This window comes from Onychomys torridus, chromosome 3 (genome assembly GCF_903995425.1).
Source record: "Onychomys torridus chromosome 3, mOncTor1.1, whole genome shotgun sequence".
NCBI lineage: Eukaryota > Metazoa > Chordata > Mammalia > Rodentia > Cricetidae > Onychomys > Onychomys torridus.
In genome coordinates, this window is record NC_050445.1 from 73968883 (window position 1) to 73991051 (window position 22169).

The following is a 22169-nucleotide window of genomic DNA, read 5'->3' on the forward strand; positions in this document are numbered from 1 at the left end:
TGTCTCTCAGCTGAACTGTGCTGCTCAAAAGCCAAAAAGCTTAACCAGCTTAGTTCCTGGTCCTCACGCCTTGTATACCTTTCTGCTTTCTGCCATCACTTCCTGGAATTAAAGGCTCTTGTTACCATGCTTGGCTGTTTCCAGTATGGCCTTGAACCCACCGAGATCCAGGTGAACCTCTGGAATGCTAGGATTAAAGGCATGTGTGCAACCATTTTTCTGGCCTCTATATCTAGTGGCTGTTCTGTTCTGTGACCCCAGATAAATTTATTAGGGTACACAATATTTTGGGGAACACAATATCACCACAGAAATTCCTATCTGGGAAGACATGTATATGTATATTTATATGTATTATTAGAGTTGATAAGTTGAAGCCCAGGCAAGACAGATATTTATGAGGAAATAAGCAATGAAGTGGGGAAGCTTCAGCGTGCTAGGAGCAAGGCCTTAGACACTGGTGAGGACAATGGCTGATCAGAGCTCTGTGATAGAGGTAGCAGAGCTGAAGGGTGGAGCTTGCCGGGGACCACAGGCAGTGTTAGTGTCTGCACAACAGAGATGTCTGGACATCACTGAGGAAGGGAAGGAACGCTGTCACGTTAGTCATGAGCATAATAGCTGACTATTTTGTTCTTTATATAAATCAGTAAACTGAGTCTTTTTATAAAGTCCTATCTGGCAGTTTCTTTGTGGTATGAATACGAAATGGAGCAAACTGAGAAGGTTAATCACGTCTAAGATTAAATCACTTCTAAGATCAAATCACTTCTAAGAAGATGAAATTACTTTGTGATGAGGTCAGACTAAAACCAATATTCAGCTCTCTCCCGCTTTTCCAGGCAGCCAGGCTGTTTCTCTCCATTTCATCAACCACAGATGTCCAGTCTCTGCAAACTCCCTGGGTTTGTTTGTTGTTTGTTGTTTGTTTGTTTGTTTGTTTTTTGCTTTCCTAGCCTCTGCTTTATCAATTCTCTTACTTGCTTCCTCTTACTTCTGGGCCAATGGAGATATTTAAGAAAAATAATAATAAAAATGTAAAAACCACACTTTTAATTCGCTTTCTCCAATTTCAGTCCAGTCCTTGCTGTTTCCCACAAGCTTTCTCGTCCTGTGACCTCTTACATGGAGACTTGTATCTGTCCTAACCCCAAACTCCCAACTTTCCTAATGTGTTTGCCTTTTTTCCCACGTGGTTTCTTTATATTTTTGTTCCTCCTATAGATGCTCTTTTCTCATTGCCCACACTTCCCCCTTCGTGTCCCCCTGTCTCTAACAAAAAAGGTAACTTTGGGAATTGCCAACCTCGAATGGAATTATCTACTCTGTTTTTCTCATCATCCAGACCCATTCTTTTCCACCGCGATCCTCACTGCACAGACTTGTTCTCATTCATCTCACATCAAACTAAAATGTGTATTCTGGCGTTGGTCTGCCTGTGTTTCAGAAACTTGAACTCTCACTTTCACTGCATGCCTATGTACGGGCATCCTTCTGCACCCTGTGTGTGTGCAGGGTGTGGCGCTGAGCGGAGTCTGCTCTCTAAAGACAGTCCCTTCATCCTTTTGTTCTCTCTTCCTTATCCATGACTTTTCTTTTCCATCTCTTCTATTTATGGAAAATTGGCTGGTTTAGGCTTTTTCTATCCTCTCTCTAATCTTTACCCCATTCTCTAGCACAAAGGTTGTGACTAGGCAAAAAAATATCTGATTTCTCAAAAAAGGAGTAGGGAGATGTCTGTAGCTAATACATTGCAAAAATTTTACTTAGTGATTGGCGTCTTTTGAAGAAATGTAGCAAAAGCATTGTTTCTGGGTTTATAATTTACAGGGAAATTAAAAAAATGTGAATATTCTTCCCCTTTCTAAAACTTGTGGGTGAAGAGAAGGTTTCACAGTTGTGGAGATGAGTCCCAGCTCCTAAAGTGACATTTCTTCACTGCTTTGCAAACTCAACTTGTATGGAGTGCATGAAGGCCAGAGAGCAGAGGCTTTCATGCTCTGTCTAGCATGAGGCAGCTGCAAAAACACATGATTTTGGACTACCAAAGCTATGGCTGATGTCTTTCTCCAAAGATGCAGATGTGCAGTTTAAATGCATGGGCTTGTAGACCCTGAAAGCATGAGGTCGGGCTGCTTTAGGAACACTGAAGAAGTGTGTTCCTTTATTCTTGCAGTCAAAGGCTAAAATGTGTTCTGGGAAGTTGAATGTTCTGTGGAACAGACACATTTCTCTGGCTATAGCTAGCTCTTTTGTATAGATCACATGAGATACTACTTATTACACACTGTGTGAACATCCAAGGCACACTTAGGTCACGCCTATGATTACACATCCTTAGTTTTATTTCTAAATTAAGTATTAAAGATTCACTGGAAGGAATGAGTGAAAACAAACTCTCTCAAGCACTCCTAGCATCTGTGACAGAGATAAATCACAGTGGGCTGGTTGAGAGAGAGCCCTGTTTCTGCTTCAACACACTATTGCATTGGTGTTGAATATTCAATTATGTGTGGGAGATATCAGAACAAATTGCCTCATCATTGTAGTATGTGCATTCTCTCTGTTGTAACCCCTTCACAATACATAATTTTTAAAAGTTTACATAATACTGATGTATCATCTTCAGTCACATAACTAAACATTATCCCTTGACAACTCTACAACTGAATGATAAAACACGTATTTGTTAAGATTTGCTGAGTATCATTTCTACTCTGAAGCTTTTCCTTGTCTTTATTTGAAATACCCACTTCTTCCTAAGGAGGCTAGTATTAACCCTGGGATTTTGACAGGGTAAAAATAAGTTGGAAAAAGTGGATCATAAAGTAAAAAAAAGTTTGTTTCTTGTTTCTAGCTAACAATGTTAAACACACCTACTTAAGTGCTTATTGAGAAAGAAGTTATACTTTTTAAAAGAAAGCAGGCTTTGCTTTAAAGGAGAAAGGTTGTGGAGCCAGTGTGACTATTTATAAATCAGAGTGCCAGAAAATCAAAGAAGGAAAATGCTCTTAAAATTAACAACTGAAACTGTGGAGTCTTATATATTAGATGATTTTCAGCTATTTCCCTTGATATCTGGTGCCAGGGTTTTAAATAATTGGTTAAAAAAGTATCCAAGCCCTGCTTAACTGCCCACGTAGTTGGGCAGAACCTTCTTTTTCTTGCCTAAGTGAAGCCCTTTGTTCAGTTTTCAGACACCTGCCGGGCTGGTTTCCCTGGATGCCTCAGCTAAGCTGCCTAGAGGGGAGGAGGAAGAGAGGAGGAAGGGAGGAGGAAGGGAGGAGGAAGGGAGGAGGAAGGGAGGAGGAAAGGAGGAGGAAGGGAGGAGGAAGGGAGGAGGAAGGGAGGAGGAAAGGAGGAGGAAGGGAGGAGGAAGGGAGGAGGAAAGGAGGAGGAAAGGAGGAGGAAGGGAGGAGGAAGGGAGGAGGAAGAAAGGAGGATGAGGAGTGTGTGGATGGGGGTGCACAGATTGAGCCAGCATCCTCACCTGGTTCTGACCAAGGTTGCTGCTTAATTTAATAATGTCCTTTCTGCCTGGGCTAGGGTAGAACACAATTCAGTCAGCACAGCTTCTGCTGGCAATAGAGGTTGTTTCAAGGGAAAAAGCAAACACTGCATGGGAAAATAGATATTTGTTTTTTGCTTATTGTATGTACTCATAAAGGAAAAAGCCCATATACACAAACAAAGAAAAATGTGGGACTGATACTAATTAATTATTGAAATAAGGTTTGATTTGTCCTTTCCATTCCATAGCTCTTCTGATAAAAAAAAAAAAAGTCTTAACAGATGCAGGTAAAACATCATATTTCCACTTCATTATAACTTGTTGTAGAATGTCTAGTTAATTTGCCGTGCAATCCGATTTTACTTCATTAATCTTTTTTTCCACTTAGGATAAGGTTAGGTTTTTGTTGGTTTTCTTCTCTTTTGTTGCAGCCAGAGCAAGGCTGTACATTTATTGCAATAGTCACTCTCCAAGAAAGTACATAGCATAAGTGGTACTGAACAACAAACACATCAAGGTTTTGTTCTTTGTGTTTTATGAAATCCAAACCTTTAAAGAAGAAAATACCAGTAGAAATACTAGAAGCTGAGATCATCCTGACCTTGAAGCTGTGGTACATTTACACGGAATGCCTGGAGGAGATTTTGACAGCTTTGAAGAGATTTGGATCAAAATAGCATGACAGTTATTGGAAATACATATAATTGGTTAATGGGAGTTGAAACCCTTATTTTATAAGACCTAAAAGCATTTGGAAGGACTGGTTTTCCTACAGTACATACTCCAGTAGTTCCTGAGACAAAAATCTTATGCCGACTGTGCATACAGCTGTCCAGATTTCATGTTTACATTTTTAAATAACACTCACCAATATTTTACCTTGAATGATACAATATAACTTAAGTGTGGCCAGGATGATTTTTAGCTATTTTAGCAAGTTGTCTTCATTTTGAAAGGACGTCATTAAATTCATAGAACTTTAAAAGGATATTTGTGTATTATATCTTCAACAAAAATTGTACTTGTAATTTTTTGTTAATTTTTTTGTAAATATGTAATTTTGTTTTGCTTCTAACGTACAACATTTGTGGCACCTCTGGTCTGATTCCCCTGGGAACTGCGCATAGGTGTATGGGAGTGAAATCGGAAGGGGCAATTATGTTGTTCAGAGGATTTGTCAAGGAACAGAGCTGAAGCCGATTAAAGTAGATGTGATGGTTGTAGGGGTCGCAGCCTTGATTTTGAGCCAAGACTTACTATCTCTGTTTTAATTGAGCCTGAAAACTCAAAGGCTATGATGTGGTGGCCACCTCTTACCAAAGAAGACAGGGCTCACTAATTGGAAACGAGCGATCACAGGCTTCTTCCGGGAACAAAGCCTCAGAGCAGCCAAATATGAATGGCAGTTCATTAAAGCAAATGTGCAGTTTTGCAGACTGTAATTGATGTGGAGCTTTCCTTTTTATACCTCAAAAATATGAACTCCTCACTAACTCTTTCTCAAAGGCATGTGCACTATTAGTTTAATCTTTATCTTAGCTTCAGTATTGCTCTAGGAGAAGAGAAATCGTTTTCATTAGTGATGGAGAAACTTTCAGTTGAAGGTATTTTGTATCTATCAAATACATTTAAAAATTTAGCACACCATATTACTTTTATTGCTATATTGCAACAGAATTCAAAGCCAGGAAAATGTATGTAGTGTGTTCTCATCCAAAGCACAGCAGTAGGTACACTGTGGCATTTAGAACATCTTCCTTAGCAGATAAGTGCCTTTTGATGGATCCAGCTCCCTTTTCACCAGATTCTCTTGTATGTACAAACCTCAGATAACAAAGTGCTAATTTCAGATGCTATTAAATAGGACTAAGTTTGCAATTAAAATAATTTGTGGTGGCTTCAAAAGAGACATGTATTTTAGGCTTACTTCTTCATCTCTAATTAATGCCAAGCCCAACTATATTTAAAACATAATTAACTGATTCTTTTCCTTTCTTTGCTTCAAATTTATATAATATAGAAGTAAAATACAATTCATTTTGGGGATGTGCAAGCCATGTCTTTGCTATACCATATCTAATGTCTATGCACTCAGTAGTGAATGAGCTAGTATTCAATTCGGCCTGCATTTCAAGAATTTTCTAGTTCATGAATTCTTCTAGATATGGATTGAATTTTAAATATTGTTTCATAAGTAATTTAACAAATGTTTTCTGAGGTTGCCAGCCCACCTTCTTTTCCAAAGATTCTTCCTTCTTTGGTGCAGAGTGTCTGTGCATGATTCCTCCAAGCATGGGATCTGAAGGAGGTTATTATATAAGGATGAACTTGGAAAGGGGAAGGCCACCTCATTGACTATCAGTCACTTTCACCACCCACCTCAGCAGCCACTGGATCTGAGTCACACTGAGAATTTAAACGTAAGAATTAGTGGGCAATAGTTGCAACAGATACATCCACTGAAGTCTCCTGTACCTAAGGCTCAGGGAATAGTGGGAAAGAGGAGAAGGAAAATTGTAAGAGGATCAGGCACTCTTCTGTGAGATTGCCTCTATAGCCACAGCAGGGACATAAAGTCTCACCAGCAAACATGAGCCCAACATGAGCCCAAACATGAGCCGAACAAGGAGGACTCCAGTGAACATTCCAAACTGGATAGGAAAAACCCCCATGAGTTCTCAATCCAACAAAAACTACAGACAGCTGAGTAAAGGTGGGAGTGGGAGAGCTCCCAGGGAGGAGCACAACAATTGGTCTGGTGTCAAGAAGTCTGCCCTAACATCATATATACAAGTAACATTATATTGACTCAACAGGTTATATTTTGGAAACTATGTGCATATGCAAATACATATATGCATGTAATAGTAACTGATGGAGAAAGAGGACTCGAATTTGAAGCCAAGAAGAGGAGGGTATGTGGAAGGTTTAAAGGCAGGAAGAAAGAGAAGAGAGAAATGTAATTAAAATAGAACCTCAAAAAAACAAAACAAAACAAAACCCAACCAATTTGATTTTGTTTTTGGTTCTCTTTTGAATTTTGTGGGGAGGAGGTTGCAAGTGCTGAGGACACGTGATGTGAAACCCACAAAGAATCAATTAAAAATTGCTTTAAAAATCCAAAATATGTTGCATAGTACATGTACTAATTACAACTTTTAAAGCTTTAATAAAAAAAAAAGAATTACTGGGCAAACATGCTTTACAGGGTATAAATACTTCCTGGTACCCATTTCACTAATTATGGACTTTAAAAAGCTTTTTTAGGGTAAACAAATGAGGTGAAGAATTATATGCTTTTATCTCTGACTTTGCTGATACATTTGTTGATACTGTATGCTTCTTGGTCAGGAAATCCTGACCAAGTTTCCAACACTCAGAACAGCCAGTTGCCTCTGATTCAGTGATGCTATTAGAGAATAGATGGAGACTTTCCTCCTCATCCCAGCCTCCAGTGCTGAACAGACAGCAGTCTTTCCTACTTAGGACTACTGTGCTTCCATGACTGGATTAGATCCATCAGGCTTTCTGAAAATGCCCACTTGAAACAGATTACTCAGTCATTGGAACTAAGCAGTACTGTCAAGTCTAGATTCAGAAGAAAACATGTTATCAGAGTAATTTGATGCTTCTGTTATTTGGTATTCTAAGATATCTACTTTATTTCTCATTATAAAGTAAACACATTTAAGACTTAGTCAGGAAGCATCCCTGTGTAATGCTGACATTAACTTTTCATAACTGTGATATATCTGAGTCAATCAATTGTAAAAGCAAATGGGCTTATTGGAGGTCTTGGTTTCAGGCCATGGTCAATTGGCTGCATTGAGTTGGAGTCTGTGGTCAATTGAGCTACGAGAGTGGGGTGCCATGTGGAAGAGTGAGAACCTTGCCTCATAATGTCAGGGCACCAGAGAAGAAGAGCTAGAGTCCCAATATCACCTTTGAAGGTGTCCCTTCAATGGCCAAACATCCCTCTCTGGGCCCCACTACCTGTCATTAATTGACTCCTTCCCATTAGTACAACACACTGAGAACACAATTTTTACCATCCAAGCCTGGGAGAACATGAAAGGTACAAACCATGTATCCATGAAAAGTATTCCCTACAGTGTTCCATCACCCTTTTAGGACCACATCAGTTAAACATGGCCTCAACTGCTTTGAATTACTTAGTGTTATTAAATGAAGGCCTGTGTTAGTCAGATTTTTGCCACTTTAACAAAATGTCTAAGAGAAATGGTTTATATAGAGGCACATTCATTTCCTCTGAGTTTCAGCCCTTCGTTGGCTGTGCCCACTGTTTTCAGCACTGTGTAAGACAGAATGCCCTGGTGGGCGGAGCCTGTTAGAGAGGAGGCTCCTCTCTGCAGAGTGGCCCCGTAGCACAATAAGGAAAGGAGTGAGAAGCAGTGGCCGAGATTCAGCCCTAAGGGCAACTCCCAAGGACCCAACTCCTTTCAACCAGGACCCAAGATTCCATCACCTCCCAATAGCCCATAATATTTGAAACCTGTTAAAGGGTTAATCTGTTAGTGAGGTCAGCACCCTCATACCCCCAAACACTTCTCAAACCCAAAGGCCACATCTCTGAATGTTGCTGCAACAGAGACAGAGGATGAAGCACTTGAGTCTTTGGAAAGACATTTCAGACCTAAAGTACAATAATAAAACATTTTTGCCTTCTGCAGGGAAGCAGGGAATTTATTGAGAAATTTGGAAAGTCAAAAGCTGCTTAAAATTAAATTTTTGGAATTTAATACAAACCTGTTTTTTTTTTTGTTTTTTTTTTTTTTAGTTTATCACCCTTTGTCGTAATTCTGAATGATGAACACCTTTTCAAGCAAAATAAGAATAAACTTCAGAGTTGGGGATTTAGCTCAGTGATAGAGCGCTTGCCTAGCAAGCTCAAGGCCCTGGGTTCGGTCCTCAGCTCTGGCAAAAAAAAAAAAAAAAAAAAAAAAAAAAAAAAAGAATAAACTTCTTGACAACTGAAATAATTGTTAGTCATTATTCAAATATATATGTTACTACAAGTACAATTTGGGCCATATGACAAACATTCCACCACATGTCAGCGAAATAAATTATAGAACATAAACACTTAGGAAAAGCTTCCCACTTGCTCCTCAGCTCCCAAAGCACAGTTTGGCACATGTTATAAAGATTTTTATCATTTGAGTAAAATTTCTGAATTTTTCTTTTACCAGTTAAAAACCTAGCAATTATGCGGTATAATCCTATTAAAATTATTTTTCAAGCCAGGTGTTAGTGGCACATGCCTTTAATCCCAGCACTCAGGAGGCAGAGGCAGGTGGATCTTTGTGAGTTCAAGGCCAGCCTGGTCTCCAAAGAGAGTTCCAGGAAAGGCACAAAGCTACGCAGAAAAACCCTGTCTCGAAAAAAACAAAAAACAAACAAAAAAAATTATTTTTCTCTGCAAAAAGAAAATAAAAGAAGAATATCTTGTCAACCTTAGAAATATGTGATTTTTCTCCATTGTTCAGGGCATAAAAGGAAAAATGAAAGCATGCAAGTACACTATCTTGATCCTTACCTACTGGCCTCTGAAATACAGGTTTGTGCCATATAAAAATGACATGTTAAAATCAAACAAGTACATGACTGGCCAAGTAATGGTGATCCCTAATTAAGTTAAAACATAAAATTATGCTAGAATATCCTTTAGAAAATATATAGATCAAAATAAATTAATAAATATTAGATATTGTTGCTTAAGTTGACACTTTATTCTTTGTAAATATTAACTATAATAAAAGGAATGACTTATTTTTATTTCTCTAAAACAAATATTTATTGCTTTCTTAATTAAAGATGGAATGGATTTGGCAGGAGCATATTTCATGAATAAGTTTCTGTTTGAATTGTTAAAAGCTATCTTAACATTCATTCAGAATACTGATAGCACCTCTCAGGAATGCACTTCTTAACATTTTTTTCTCCTCATATTACTATGTTGATATAACCCATTCCTGATCTTCTATGCAATTTCAAAGAGAGATCAGCTTTATTTTCCAATGAGAATTGACTTGGGATTAGATAGTAGTTAGAATATTTTACCATGTCTGGCATCCTGACAATTTTGTGTACCTTATGGCCAAGCTCATGGGTCCTATAATTGTGTGAATAAGTATTTGCCCTGGTCTAACAGAATTTTTCTATAACAGAAGCTCTAAATCTTTGTTTTAGAATATTGTTTTAAGGTGTGTTTGTAGCTAGAGTTTTCTACAGTCCCACCAGGGCCCGCAGCTGCTCAGATCCAAGTAAACACACAGAAAATTATATTACTTATAAACTGTATGGCCATGGCGGGACTATTGCTATCTAATTCTTATATCTTAAATTAATCAATTTCTATTAATCTATAAGTTGACACATGGCTTGTGGCTTACCTGTACTTTACACTTTACTTATCATGGTGGCAGCGGCAGCAGCAGCAGCAGCTGGCAACTTCTCCTGATTCAACCTTCCACTTTCCAGAATTCTCCTCTCTCTTTATCCAGCCTATACTATATTTCCTGCCTGGCTACTGGCCAATCAGGATCTTATTTATCAATCAATCAAAGCAACACATTAATGGCATACAGAGCTGTATCCACAGCATGTGTTACTTTTGTTTATGTTGCATTTGTTTAATTCCGTGAAGCTGTGTTACTGTGCCTGTCTAAAACACCTGATGTTATAATAAAGAGCTGAATGGCCAATAGCAAGGCAGGAGAAAGAATAGGCAGGCAGAGAGAATATATAGAAGGAGAAATCTGGGAGGAGAGAGAGATCAAGAAGAAGAGCCAGAGAAGCAGGAGGATTCCAGGCGCCAGCCACCCAGCTACACAGCAAGCCATGGAGTAAGGGTAGGATTTACAGAAGTAAGAGAATGGGAGAAGCCCAGAGACAAAAGAAAGATAGGGAAAGTTAATTTAAGGAAAGCTGGCTAGAAGCTAAGCCAAGCTAAGACCAGACATTCATAATTAATAATCAGCCTCTGTGTATGATTTATTTGGGATCTGGGTGGTAGGCCCCCCAAAAGAGGCAAACAACAACCTATAACATCTTTATATCATATTGTAATTATTGGGGCATAAGATTTTTTAAAAATATAGTGTTAGATCAAATACAATTAACGTTCATGGGAAGCAACTCAGGAATCAGCATTTGGGGTCTTCTGGTGTACTCCAGTATGCATCCTGAAGTAGATATTGTTCTAGAATTAATGAAGACAAGATCAAAATTAACAGCAATAATCACTTCCACACAACCAACGCAGAATATAACATGTCTTCCTGCTGGATTGATGGGGAACCAAGTAAAATGTCGACCATATTGTGTAGGATTTTGACATTCATGTGGCACAGTAGTGCTCAATTGCCACCAGAACACAAGATGTAGGTAAGTAGGTCAGTCAGCTTTTTACCTCTTTATGGTGGCAATATAGCTAACACATATATCAGGATCTAGGGGCTGGGCCTTGGGGCAATATCACAAGCCCTGTATTTGTGTCAGCTTCTGCAATCTCCCGTTCTTTCTGTGTAGACAAACTTCTACCCCATTGCCATCCTTTGCTTCTCATGTGAGAATCACCATCCCACATGTTCATCTGATTTTTTATTTATGTCAAAGTGGCAAAGCTTTTGTGACAGGCATAACTCTGAAATGACTAAATAATTTAAACAATTGATCTTAAATTTTATCTCATGGGTGGCTCTGCCCTTTCCAAGATCATATGCTTACTATGCCACTAATACATTAAAATAACTCTACTAGTGACACCAAATGCGAATTAATTATCTTACAAGAGACTGTATTGTAGACAAGGTGACACAACATCTTTCTGTGATGTCACACACATTAGCTATATGAAATATTAAAGACATAATGAAGTAAATACTATAATTATCAGAATTTGCTTTAGAAAAGTGAAACCATCAATGAATCCCCATGCTTTGGCCAAAGAGAACTGTATCATTTAGTCAATCAGACATTAGTTATTGTTTTCAAATTGTTCAATGCTTTCACTATCACTGTTTTAACAGTTGGAGCATTTACTAATTTAAGTACAGAATTTTGACAATATATACATGGAAAATCAAGAGTCTTTGATATTTTAATTAGTGCTTTACCAAGCAGGCTGAGACTTGATCATTTTGAAATGGCAGTATCTTCATACTTAATTCACATTAGATTGTATTAGTAGTAAGGACTGAATCTAAAATCCCATTTCTCTGTAATATTTACAGTAGTTTTAGCTGACATCTTCATTTTCCTGACTCAAAATTTAAGAGAAATTTAACATGAAAGCTTCTATGCTAGCTACTTGCTCCTGATGGCTGTCCCACCAAAGTGCTCCTTTCACTTGTTCTGTCTTTCTCCATTGTTTGTCTCTCTGCCACTCTGTCTCTATCTCTCTCACACCCCTAATCCTCAACCACCAAGTACCACAGAGAGTTGCATCATTGCATGGTCATCTTGATGGGCAACCCTCAGGCAGGGGGAGCTGATTCATCTGCTCTTTGTTCTTGACAATGGCAGAAAAAGAAAATTGACTTTGTTGTTCTCAACTTCATGTGGAATTTCTTTTCCCAAATAGGATCAATGACCTTGCCAGAGGGATCTAAGAACTTTGAAAATCACATTTGACTCCATGATGGATAGCCAGCTACCTGGTTGCACACATCTGTTTGGACAAAGTCCTGGGCTGGGAATTGGGTAGCGATGTGTTAAAGTGTATTACTCCTGTCTCCATCTGGCACGAGCAATATTTTCAGAAATTCAGTTGCTAAGTTCAGTGGTAACATTGGAAAAGAAACCACTGTCTTGGCATATTTGGCAGATTAGTGTTTGTTTTCAAGGATATATTATCTCCTTTATTTATTGGGAATGAATATAGGCAGATGTTTTAATTTATTTTATTTTCTTCTGATTCTGTGTTGTGTGGTACCCCACATACTCTTTCTTCCCCTGCTCCCTCTCTATCTTTATGTTGGTTTTGTATTGATCTGATTTTACAACCCAACTGCTTTTAAGACATTAGACTTGTTAAGAGAAAGAGCTAGTTTTAACTGCCCACTTCTAACAGCATCTATGGATATGTATAAAGCATGAATATTATTGGATAAGTGCAGGAAATATGCAAAACACATGCACTTTCAGGAATTCTGCTATATGCAAACTAATGAATGTTTCATACACAAGAGACCAGCCTGTAATTCATAATTCTTCTGTTAGGCTTATTGTAATATGAAAACTAGTGATTCATTCAGATCCTGAAACACCTTACTTTGAATGATGTATGAGTTGAAGAAGTTGGTGAGTTTCTGTGAGTGAGTGTGTGTGAACTGGGACTGTGACCACTGATGGAGAGATGGGAAGGGTCATGAACCCTTGCTGATTGTGTGCTCTCACAGTACCTACCACAACACACAGGAGACTTTCTATGAGCATAACTCTCCCACACTCCCGCAGTCCGCAGAATGTATGGGTGGTCTTGTTAGCTACTGTTTGCCTTAGGACAGGTTGTAAACAACAGGGCTTTCTGGGAGGGGAATCAGTGCTAATTGAGAACTTCCAGAAAAGGAAAACAGAGGAATTTGTTAGCAGCTTAGTCACTGAGGTGACTTTTGTGGAAGAAAGTCATAAGTGAATTGTGCACATAGCAGCAGCTTGTCCTCTCTCCTCACATTGTTGTGCTCAGCCGCAGCTGAGGAGAACCCACCCACCCACCCAGGGGTTGACTACCTACTGGGAGGCAGCTAGTGTAATTGAAAGGCATGTGATTTCACAGGGAATAAGGTTTCTGCAGCTGAATAGCATTTCCAAATCACACAGGTAATTACAAATAGCCCACAACCTTTTTTCTACATCCAGATATATACCCACCAGCAGTATTATTTTCTTCCTTATTGTACTGTGGACAAGTAGGTTCAATTTCCATTTAGTTACCAGGATATACAAGATTATAAAGTTGTTCTTCACCCTTCATGGATTTGAAATTTGGGTATCGTTCCATCACTTTTGTAACTCTGAGAACCAAGTGTTGTTACTGTAGATGATATCCAAGTTGTATGCTAGTCATTACTGTATGGCATTATACCAATTTAAAACTTATAGATTTTTATAGATACAAATGCAAGACTGCTAATACATCTGGAAGCCATTCATAGGAAGATATTTTCTTCAGGATTAAATTGTATGGGTTGCGGAATGATTTGTTTTCCAATAGGGGAAAGTATGGGTTTTTCTGGAGCTAAGGAAATAGGCCTAAGAGGTGGTTTTGCTGTGGTACCCAAGCCTTATCAAACCATCCACCTGCGTGGAAATGGACTCTTTTCTCAGCTTACAAAACAAAACAAGTACCTAGTTATGTGTGGAAAATCAATAAAAATTCAAGGTTTAATAGCAATAGTATAAAATGTTTAAGGAATATTTGGCCTCTTTTCTTGTACTTAGAATTTAAATTTCATGGGTAGATTGGAAATAACTCTGTGTAATTGACTTTAGTTACAATTTCATAAGCAAATTTCCTGAGAAAATAAAACATATTTCTTCCTGTAAGCTGAGATGGGTGTGGGGGAAAAGAAAAACTAGAAAGTTAACGTAAACATTCCCTTGCAACAAATCAGGTGTTTTATTTTAATTTACAAATAGGTAAGGTATTTTCACTGATCACAGTGATTAGATATTTACAGAATTTCCTATCCAATGTTTAACTTAAATAATAAGAGTAATTGGGCTGGAGAGATGGCTCAGCAGTCAAGAGCACCAACTGTTCTTCCAGAGGACCTGGCTTCAATTCCCAGCACCCACATGAGAGCTCACAACTGTCTGTAACACATGAGAGCTCACAACTGTCTGTAACTCTTGTTCCAGCAGACCTGACACCCATGGCAGAACACCAATGCACATACTACAAAATTAAATAAATTAAAAAAATCTTAAAAAAAATAAGTGTAACTGTATCTTCATGATAAATTCTAAGAAATGTCTGTTTCTACAAGGTAATTTGCCATTGTTTCCCTTGTCTTACAGTTTATCAACATCAAAGACAGGAAAAAGAAGTCTATTTATATTGGCTACCCTTTAGATATAGATAATGGGATTCTTACAGCAAGTCCGCCAGTTAATTATTACCACTTCACAATAGGGAAGTTGAGTCAAGAAGACATTCATTCATTTGAACATTTTCAGTATCTGCTAAATAAAATAAATGTATGTGGTTTAAGCCTGGGGGACATCACAGGCTCCAAATGGAGGGGTATGCCATTCTTCTGGAGCTTATTTTATATTAGAAGAAAGAAAAAAATATGTAAGAAAAGTAAGAGCAACCAGAGCTTGTTCTGCATTTGATAAACATAGGAGTCCCCAGAGACCAATCAGAGAAGACTGCAGGATGAAGTTGTGTAACTCAGTACAGATCTGGATCGCACTGCAGGGGTTCAAGAATCAAATGTTTAGTCTCCTCCTCCTCCTCCTCCTCCTCCTCCTCCTCCTCCTCCTCCTCCTCCTCCTCCTCCGCAGATGATACAGGTGCAGAAGGAATGTCCTGAGGACTGGGGCCCAGGATTAGGAGCTGGTGGGGGCTTTTGTGGAGGACTGGGCAGAGGTTTTTAGGGGCCATGGTCTTGGTCAAGACAGCAGGGCTCGGGGAAGTAAAGCCGAAGATAAAAAGAGTGGATCCCGGTCACCCAGCCGGGCCACCTGTTTAAGGACATGAAGATCAAGTCCCTGGAGGAGATCTACCTGTTCTCCCTGCCCATTAAGGAATCTCCCTGGGGCATCCCCAAAGGATGAGGCTTTAAGGATCATGCCAGTGCAGAAGCACACTCTGGCTGACCAGTAGGCCAGGTTAAAGGCTTTTGTCACTATTGAGGGCTATAGTGGTCATGTTAGTCTTGGTGTTAAGTGCCCCAAGGAGGCAGCCACTGCCATCCGAGGAGCCACCATCTCGGTCCAGCTGTCCATTGTCCCTGTACGGCAAGGCTACTGGGGGAACAAGATTGGCAAGCCCCACACTGTTCCATGCAAAGTAACAGGCCGCTGTGGCTCTGTGTCGGTGCGCCTCATCCCTGTCCACAGAGGCTCTGGCATCGTCTTTGCTCCTGTGCCCAAGAAGCTGCTGCTGAAAGTACAGGTACTGATGCCTGCAACCCATCACCCAGGGGCTGCACTGCCACCCTGGGCACCTTACCAAGGCCACCTGTCATGCCATCTCTAAGACCTACAGCTACCTGACCCCTGACCTCTGGAAAGAGACTGTGTTCACCAAGTCTCCTTATCAGGAATTCACTGACCATCTTGTGAAAACTCACACCACAGTTTCTGTTCAGAGGACCCAGGCTCCAGCTGTGGTTGCCTTGTAAGGGTTTTTATATAAGAAAAATAAAGTGAATTAAGCCTGTTTTAAAGAAGCAAATGTTTGTTTTTTATTAACATTACTTATTAGAAAAACAAAGCTTGTAAAATATAGAGGGGTGTGGAATTTAAATAAAAGCATTCAAAATTTACTATATCCTGTTAAGTTATATACATTATTTTAATGAATAAAATGATCATATGCAAAATAAAGAAATATTTAATACTTTTTAACTTATTTGATATCTTAGCATGACTTAAACTCAAGAATATAGATTGTACAAAGAAAACTGAAGGTTTATCACTAGGACATTTATGCGTGTGTGTGTGTGTGTGTGTGTGTGTGTGTGTGTGTGTGTGTGTGTGTATGTGTACAGGTGGACAGGGTCACTGCATACGGTAGAACATGGAGGCAGGTTGCTAGGTCCAGCTGAACAAAGAAGCAGGGTTAGATAGCCTCGCGCCGTAGAAACTGTAGACATAGAAGGGGATAAAACTGTTCTAGGCACTGTCTGCACTGTCAGTGTTCACACCAGGCACCTCACTGGGTAGGGAGTATCTTTGCCATTCTCCCTGGGCCCAGATATTGGGGTAATGGGGGTGCTTTATGTAGTGGTGCCCATGTTAGCACATATTCACTTAGACCCTCACTAAGGGCTTTCAGCATGAAATACTGACTTTATAGAAAATGTTTTAGCTTTTCACATGTGTTCCGGGCTTCCTTAATCTATGTTTTTGATTATTTAACACTTTATTGTATATCTTTCCTTAGAACTCTGGAACTTTTTTTTTTTTTTTTCCGAGACAGGGTTTCTCTGTGTAGCTTTGCGCCTTTCTTGGAACTCGCTTTGGAGACCAGGCTGGCTTCGAACTCAGAGATCTGCCTGCCTCTGCCTCTGCCTCTGCCTCTGCCTCTGCCTCTGCCTCTGCCTCTGCCTCTGCCTCTGCCTCTGCCTCTGCCTCCCGAGTGCTGGGGTTAAAGGTGTGTGCCACTACCGCCCGGCTTGGAACTCTTACTGTGTCTAATGAATTGTCAGGAGTAGGTTAAATATAAATTTTGAGTCATTTTTCCTTCTGCATTGAATAATGAGGCTCCACTGTGGACAAGACTATGCCTTTCTCACTTCCAGTTAATGGCACCACTGAACATGTGTGCCTAGTATTAGGTTCCAGAGGCTGAGGATCTTTGTCTGCCCTTGTGGCCAGATCATTTGTGTCTACATCTTTCCTACTACAGCGTGGGTTTGAGAGTTCATTGCTGTGTAGGCTGATTATGCCTGATCATAGTCACCACTTGAAAAGCAAAATCGAGGAGAAAATCATTCTATTTACTGAAGTAAAGAAATATCACATTAAAACACCATTCTACCACTGTCAGAACACAAATTTTGACATTTAGGGAAATACCTTCCTTTTCTGCTCAATTGTGATCTCCATGAAACACAGGAGTTCAAAGATCTGGTACCTTAAGTATGACACAATCAATGAACAGCAGGCAATGTGTACAATGAGGAAAAAGAATCACATGACATGAAGACAGAGCACCCCAAGGTGTATGACAATATGTTTAATTTCCTCTAGAAGATAAATTGAAAATAAATTTATATAACCCAGGTCAGATGAGAAAAAAAAAGTATTTAAACTCTAATCAATGTTTTGTTTTGTTTTTAAGGTGACTCGGAAGCACAGCCGTTCTGCATATAGCTTGGACTGTGTTCTGACATACATGTGAATTCACAGGCATTGCCTATTTGTGTACATATATTACTTTATTGTTTTAAAAGCAAAATAGAAAAAAATTGATCCCTGCTGTTAGTGATCTGAATCTTGTGTGAGGACTGTCTGTTGCTTATATGTGTTTTAAATTTTTAAATAAGTGTTCAATAAATTAGATATCATCATGGCATTTTCTTTTTTTTTAAATTTTATTTCCAAAATTTTTTTTACTCATTTTACACACCAACCACAGATCCTCCTCTCATCCCTCCTCCCACTTTCCCCAGCCTCCCTCCCCCCACCTCACATCTCCTTCTCCAAAAAGGTAAGCCCCTCTTGGGGAGTCAGCAAAGCCTGGTACATTCAGTTGAGGCAGGTCTAAGCCCCTCCTGACTGCATCAAAGCTGAGCAAGGCATCCCACCAGAGATAATGGGCTCCAGAAAGCCAGCTCATGTAACAGGGATGGATCCTGATCCCACTGCCAGGGACCCCCTCAAACAGACCCAGCTACACAACTATCTCCTATATGCAGAGAATCTAGTCCAGTCCCATGCAGGCTCCACAACTGTTGGTTCAAAGTTCATGAGTTCCTATGAGCTTGGTTCAGTTGTCTCTTTAGATTTCTCCATCATGATCTCGATCCCTCCTTGCTCATATAATCCCTCTTCCCTCTTTTAGACTAGACTCCTGGACCTTGGCCTGGTGCTACTGTCAGTTACTGGATGAAGGCTCTATGATGACAGTTAGGGCATTCACCAATCTGATTACCAGGGTAGGCCAGTTCAGGCATCCTCTCCACTATTGCTAGTAGTCTAAGCTGGGGTCATCCTTGTGGATTCCTTGGAATTTCCCTAGCACCAGGTTTCTCCCTTACCCCATAATGTCTCTCTCTATCAAGATACCTCTTTCATTGCTTTCCCACTCCGTCCCTCCCCCAGCTTGACCATCCTGTTCCCTTGTGTTGTCATCCCCCATCTCCTTCCCTCCATTGCTCATCCCTCATCCCCAGTCTACTCATGGAGATCTCATCTGTTTCCCCTTCCTAGGGTGATCCATGCATCCCTCTTTGGGTCCTGCTTGTTAGCTAGCTTCTCTGGAGCTGTGGATTGTAGTCTGGTTATCCACTTAGGAGTGAGTACTTACCACATCGTGGCTTTTCCAAACAAAGTAGGTTTTTGTAGTTTCTCCTCTCCCCTAATATTCCCCCACACTTCATTTTAGTCCTTGTAATATCCCCTCCTCTGTTGTCCTTTCTGCTTTCATATCCCATGTGGCATATTGTTCTTGCAATTCCTTAGCTTCCTTAGCTCTCTTGGTCTCTTTTCTTCTTCTTCTTCTTCTTCTTCTTCTTCTTCTTCTTCTTCTTCTTCTTCTTCTTCTTCTTCTTCTTCTTCTTCTTCTTCTTCTTCTTTGCTTTGACTTGTTCACATGAATTTATAGACACATGCATGTGCACACACACACACACACACACACACACACACACACACACAATTTCAATTGTAGGATCCACATATGAGAGAGACTATTTGGGTTCTATGTTTCTGAGCTTTAGAGACAATGATTAATGTTCTTAGGATCCACATATGATAGAGACTATTTGGTTTATATGTTTCTGAGCTTTAGAAACAATGATTAATGTTCTAATTTTAAAATCCATCTATTTTCCTGCAAATGTCATAATTTTCTTTTCTTTACAGCTGCGTATAGTTCCACTGTACTACATATCATCAGCCCTATTCATCTGTTGCTGCATATCTAGGCTGCTTATATTTCACAATACCAATAAACATGGGTATGCAATTATTTCTGTGGTAGGATATGGAATTCTTTGGGTATGTGCCAAGGAGTGGTATAATTGGATTAAAATTGTAGTTCTATTTTAAATTTAGTTTTATTTAGAAAATTAATTTTTAATTTTCTTAATCTCTCCATCAGTTTACATTGCCACTAGCAGTAAATTAGGGTTCTTTCTCCCCCCACACCGACAGTGTTTGTTGGCAAATCTCTTCATGCTAGCCTTTCTGATTTGGGTTAGGTGGTATTTTGAGTAAGCAATTTTCATGTGCAGAGATGTTGTACTCTTTTAAAAATGTTTATTGGCTGCTTATCTCACCCACTTACCCCTTCAGAGTCTTTCCCTACAATGCCTGCTTCTTTGCTTTCTCATTCTCCCCATCTGCTCACTACAGAACCATCGCACACCTCACTTCATCCTCTGTTGCTCCTCTCAGCGATTTTGAAGGAAACCTGGTGGTCCTATCAGAGAACTTGGAACACATGCTTTCCAAGTTTGTAGTGCAACCCCTAGGTACAAGGCCCTCAAGAAACAGAGGAGAGCCTCCTGGATCTCAGTAGAGAGCACCGCCAAGATTCAGGTTCAGTTGAAGAAGCTGTCCCCACAGGGTTCCTTCATTTGGTCCTCACTGAAGTAAAATATAGTCAGGATTAAATGTATAGATGGCATTCACAAACACCAGTTTCAATAATTGGCGTTTAGGGAGTATTAACTACATTGCTTAATTTTCTTCAGTTAAAATAATTTAAATTCAAGCATTTGTATACATGTTTAATTTCTAGATAGTCAATGATTCTATGTAAACATGTACCCAGTGGCTTCTTGTTCCACAGAATTCAGAGACAAGAAACCCGGAATATCAAATAAAATACTATATACTGATCATGTATATAAGTTAGCTCAAGGAATCTTAAATTTAGAGTTACATTTTGATCTTTAAGAAATAATAACTGTTTACTGTCTACTCTTACCTTACTGTCTTTGGAAGTAGCAAATAATTGAAAATTTAATCCCCTGCATTGCCTTGTGGTTGCCTTTGATTTGCGACAAAGAATTTAAAGGTTCAGTGAATACATGAAAGGCTGGCATTGTCCACTACAAAAAGAACAATTAACAAATCATGACAATCCCATGTTTACATTGTTGAAAAAGTTAATTGATAGTATTTTGGCTTTTTGCATGGCTTGACATGCATACGTGTGAAGCAAGCACTCTGTCAATAGCTGCATTCCCAACATCTCAATTCCTTCCACTCTTTACAGTTCAATAGTTTTCAACATTATTACTTGCTGTTAGCACTCATCTGTCATGTCTGTCAAAATCATCAAAGCATGATACAAGAAATATTTCCCATTTTAACTGTGAAGTTGGAGTTTTTTAATGGCTATTTCCACATTTTATTTTTGTTAATAATGACATTGGTTGAATAAACTTCAAGAGACACTCAACAAAGTCATTGATTTGGAAAATAATGACAGGACCAAGTCTCACAAAGTTCTTGGTGGTTGACAGTGGAACAAGAAGCATGTATTGAAGAAGGGAACAAATCTGTTTCAATTTGTGGGTTAGATAGTATGCATGCTCTCCTCCAGCATCTTGTGTCTCACACAGAGAAGTACAGCACTTGAATACATTGTAACTGCAGAGAATCGTGACTTAATATATTGATGTCAGAGAGTTTTAACACCGTGAGCCCTGCAGGTTAACGAGAAAGGCCCAAGAGGAAATGACTAAATCCTCTGTGCAAATCTTCATTGACAGCTGATAATTAGCATGCAGCTTAGCTATAATAATTAGTTCCCTCTTTAGAACATTTCCGGATGAACTCGGAGTTGGTACATTTCGTTCTGTCTTGTTTCTTTGTCCTTCTCCCCAAGTGATTCGTGTTATTTTTAGGGTAGAAAGAACTCAAGATGTCACTCTCCCCCAGTCAGCACTGTCCATTATTTATAGCATTTTGTGAGCTTGACTGGGATTAGTGTCCTTTTGTCCCTTTCTTCCTGGATATTTGTTTCTTTCCTCCAGACAGCTTGAAGCTGCGGGGAGGGATAAAGGAGTTAGCCACTGCTTGGTAAATATGCCAAGTCCATGGCATATCTGAGGCTAAGATCAGAGAGAACTGTCCTTGAGGAGGAGGGGAGCCCCGACTTGCCAGTACTTTGCCTGCCTTGGTATGCACCAAAAAAGATTTTGAAGCTCTGTAGCTAATTAGGAAAAGCTTAACTCATTTTCTAAAAAATAAGACATGTAAGACTGAATATGTCATTAACTGATAAATAAAAGCCATGTGAAAGACCCCATATTTTCTTAGGACTATTTGAAAATACAAATTAAAGGTAAATAAAATGGGTATTAAGCTGAATTTTTCTGTTGTGTTTTATTTTAATTATATCAAATTGAAATGTTAAACTCAGGGGGAGCTTCCACTCTAACTAGTACTCTATATGAGCTCTGACAGAAACCCTTTCTGTTACTGATACAATATGATCCTACCATAGGGGATTTTCTTATCAGTAAACTGTAAAATACACATTGTATGTATCATACACCATCCCATTATTAATTAAGAACAAACTTTTAACGAATCAGTCATTTTGCTTTCTGGTGTTGGGAACAGAGTGGAGTGACTGAGTTGTCCTAGCTCAAAGTGATTATTTAATTTGCAATTTTAAATCTGTATTTTTTAAATTTTTGGAGACTATATTATGAGCATATCTTCTCTCCCTTCTCTTTTCTCCATTCCAACCCCAATATGCCCCTCCCAGCTGTCTTTCAAA

General features: G+C 39.3%; 1 protein-coding gene and 1 pseudogene across 1 annotated transcript in view; both read left to right on the plus strand.

The window, feature by feature from the left end:
- The first annotated feature begins 469 nt into the window (after positions 1 to 469).
- Positions 470 to 15885, plus strand: LOC118580061 (annotated as a pseudogene).
- Positions 15886 to 19385: 3500 nt separating this feature from the next.
- The window catches only part of Sema3e (semaphorin 3E), a 118485-nt gene continuing 115701 nt past the window's right edge, over positions 19386 to 22169 (plus strand). The window contains exon 1 of the mRNA XM_036181873.1: positions 19386 to 19389. Within this exon, the coding sequence (XP_036037766.1) occupies positions 19386 to 19389 (4 nt within the window). The remainder of the gene's footprint in view (positions 19390 to 22169) is intronic.